This window comes from Hipposideros armiger, unplaced genomic scaffold (genome assembly GCF_001890085.2).
Source record: "Hipposideros armiger isolate ML-2016 unplaced genomic scaffold, ASM189008v1 scaffold_132, whole genome shotgun sequence".
Lineage (NCBI taxonomy): Eukaryota > Metazoa > Chordata > Mammalia > Chiroptera > Hipposideridae > Hipposideros > Hipposideros armiger.
The window spans coordinates 2,363,207-2,366,040 of NW_017731482.1; the positions used below are offsets into that span (position 1 = coordinate 2,363,207).

At 65.5% G+C, this 2,834-nt stretch overlaps 1 protein-coding gene across 1 annotated transcript; it reads left to right on the top strand.

Moving 5' to 3' along the window:
• Positions 1 to 796: 796 nt before the first annotated feature.
• TPBGL (trophoblast glycoprotein like) lies at positions 797 to 2,828 on the top strand. Its single transcript, XM_019649398.1, has one exon. The coding sequence runs from the start codon at positions 1,505 to 1,507 to the stop codon at positions 2,672 to 2,674; it is 1,170 nt and encodes a 389-aa protein (XP_019504943.1). The 5' UTR covers positions 797 to 1,504; the 3' UTR covers positions 2,675 to 2,828.
• Positions 2,829 to 2,834: the final 6 nt, after the last annotated feature.

The window sequence follows — 2,834 nt, forward strand, 5'->3', positions numbered from 1 at the left end:
AAGTGGTATTGATCTGTTGGTCGATCTGTTAAATATAACCTCAGGGAAGGAGTCAAACCAACAACCATCCCTAATTCAGGAGAAAGAGACTGACTGATTCTTAGGTGGAGGGGAGCCTCTATCCCAACCAGCTCTGCTGATACCAGAATGGCCTGCTGGATCAAGTGTCAGCCTGAATAATTCATGCCAAGGCCAGGAGTGCTCCCTTCTCAGGAGTCTGTCTCTTTAAATCAGGTCTGGGGCTTCCCAGTTCTGAGAAAAAAAAATCCAGAACAAAACAAACCTACAAACAGCTCAACCCTGGCCCCCTCTGAGACCCCCATGCTGCAAAATCTGCTCCTGTTCTCCCAACCATAGGAACCCCAAACCCTCCCACCCATTCACCATTTCTAGGTGGGGTACCCTGAAGGGAGGAGGGGCAGTTGATGGTGTCCAACAACCCCAGGGGCCTTGAGATCCAGTAGAACAGTTTAGTGGGGTGCCGGGGCAGGGACAGCAAAGAGCTGAATCACCACACCCACTGGTCGCACAGACTGGGAGAGTGCTCGGTGGAGAAGTCCAGCCTGGTGGAGAAAACCAGATAAAAGAACTCCAGGCATACAGAGCAGCCAGTGAGTTGGGGAGGGAGGGGAGAGCGGAGGGACAGGAGGAGGGGGTATCGCTGACTTCCGGGGGCGGGCGTGGGATACGGGTCGAGAAAACGCCAGTCCCACTGGACTTGCAGAGATGATACCCCAGCCAGGCCTAAAGTAACTGGGGTTGTAGCGGAGGGAGCTGAGGCTGGGGATTTTCCAGTCTCTTCCTAGCACAGCCCTCTCCCCTATCACAGAAATTAGGAAGAGGCTGAAAAATTAGTAATTATCTCAGCTCACCCCTCAGCCCTGCCTGCGCTTGTAGGGGGAACGCTAAAGTCCTTTCCCCAAATTATGGCTTCGTGGTGCTGACCCACCTGCCTGGTCTTCCCGGTCCGGCCCCGCCCCACACGTGCCAGAAAGGGAGAAAGAAGGAACCAGCTTAAACATGGGGGGATGGGAGAGATGAGGGGGCAGCAAGTCAGAACCTCGGAGAACCAAACTTCTCAGCAGCCTCGGAGAGCGGGTGGTAGAGAAAGCGCTGCAGCCGAAAGCCGATTCTCGGGAGCCTCCCACCCCGCCTCTTGGCGAGGAGGGTGCGGAGACTCCGCTGGGGGCGGAGGAGGAGGCCAGGAGGCGGGGAGGGGGGAGGCAAACCCTGCCCACTCGGCTCCGAGCCCGGAACGGCCGCGGAAGCCGGAGGCCGGCGCGCAGGGCACCAGGGCGGGGGGCTCTGCTCCCCGCCAGACCCCTCTCGCCCCAGCCAGGAAAGTGAAGGCTCCTCGGACTTTACAGCCAGCGGACAGACCGACCGCGATTGCCAGCCTCTCCGGGTCAAGGACTTGCCCCACCCGCCCCCTCCCCGCCCCCCAGGCGCTCCGAACTCACTGGTGAGCGCGGCGAGCCGGGCGCTGAATGCGGGGACAGCCGCGATGGCCCCGCGCGCGGGACAGCCGGAGCCAAGGGGGCCGCTGCTACCGGGGCTGCTGCTCGTGGCGGCGGCGCTGAGCCGGCCCGCCGCGCCCTGTCCCTTCCAGTGCTACTGCTTCGGCAGCCCCAAGCTGCTGTTGCGCTGCGCGTCGGGCGCCGAGCTCCGGCAGCCGCCACGGGACGTGCCACCCGACGCGCGCAACCTCACCATCGTGGGCGCCAACCTGACGGTGCTGCGCGCTGCCGCCTTCGCCGGCGGGGACGCGAACGGGGAGGAGGAGGAGGCGGGAGGCGTGCGCCTGCCGCTCCTGACCGCGCTGCGCCTCACGCACAACAACATCGAGGTGGTGGAGGACGGCGCCTTCGACGGGCTGCCCAGCCTGGCGGCGCTCGATCTGAGCCACAACCCGCTGCGCGCCCTGGGCGGCGGCGCCTTCCGTGGGCTACTGGCGCTGCGCTCGCTGCAGCTCAACCACGCGCTGGCGCGGGGCGGCCCCGCGCTGCTGGCCGCACTGGACGCCGCGCTCGCCCCGCTTGACGAGCTGCGCTTCCTGGGCCTGGCGGGCAACGCGCTGAGTCGCCTGCCGCCCGCCGCGTTGCGCCGGCCGCGCCTTGAGCAGCTGGACGCGCGCCTCAACGCGCTGACGGGCCTGAGCCCCGACGAGCTGCGCGCACTCGAGCGCGAGGGGAACCTGCCCGCGCCGCGCCTGCTGCTCGCCGACAACCCCCTGCGCTGCGGCTGCGCCGCGCGCTCCCTGCTGGCCTGGCTGCGCAACGCCACGGAGCGCGTCCCCGATGCGCGGCGCCTAAGATGCGCCTCCCCGCGACCGCTGCACGACCGGCCTTTCCTGGACCTGGACGAGGCGCGGCTGCGCTGCGCCAACCGCGACACCGACGGTCGCGGGGAAGAACTGGAACTCCCCGGGCCGGAGCTGGAAGCCTCCTATGTTTTCTTCGGGCTGGTGCTGGCGCTCATCGGCCTCATCTTCTTAATGGTGCTCTACTTAAACCGCCGCGGCATCCAGCGCTGGATGCGCAACTTGCGCGAGGCCTGCCGGGACCAGATGGAGGGCTACCACTACCGCTACGAGCAGGATGCCGACCCGCGCCGCGCACCCACCCCGGCCGCCCCAGCCGGCTCCCGCGCCACCTCCCCGAGCTCAGGGCTCTGAGCTTCGCCTTTTGGGGGTTGGGGGTGTCCCAGCCAGCTGATGATCTTATTGGGGCTGCCTGGCCTGAAGCCATGGGTATGAGACACTTGCGAGCTTGGCGCTTTTGAGACCTGACACTGACCGGCCTAAGACCTTTGGATTATGTCATCAAACCCTCCCC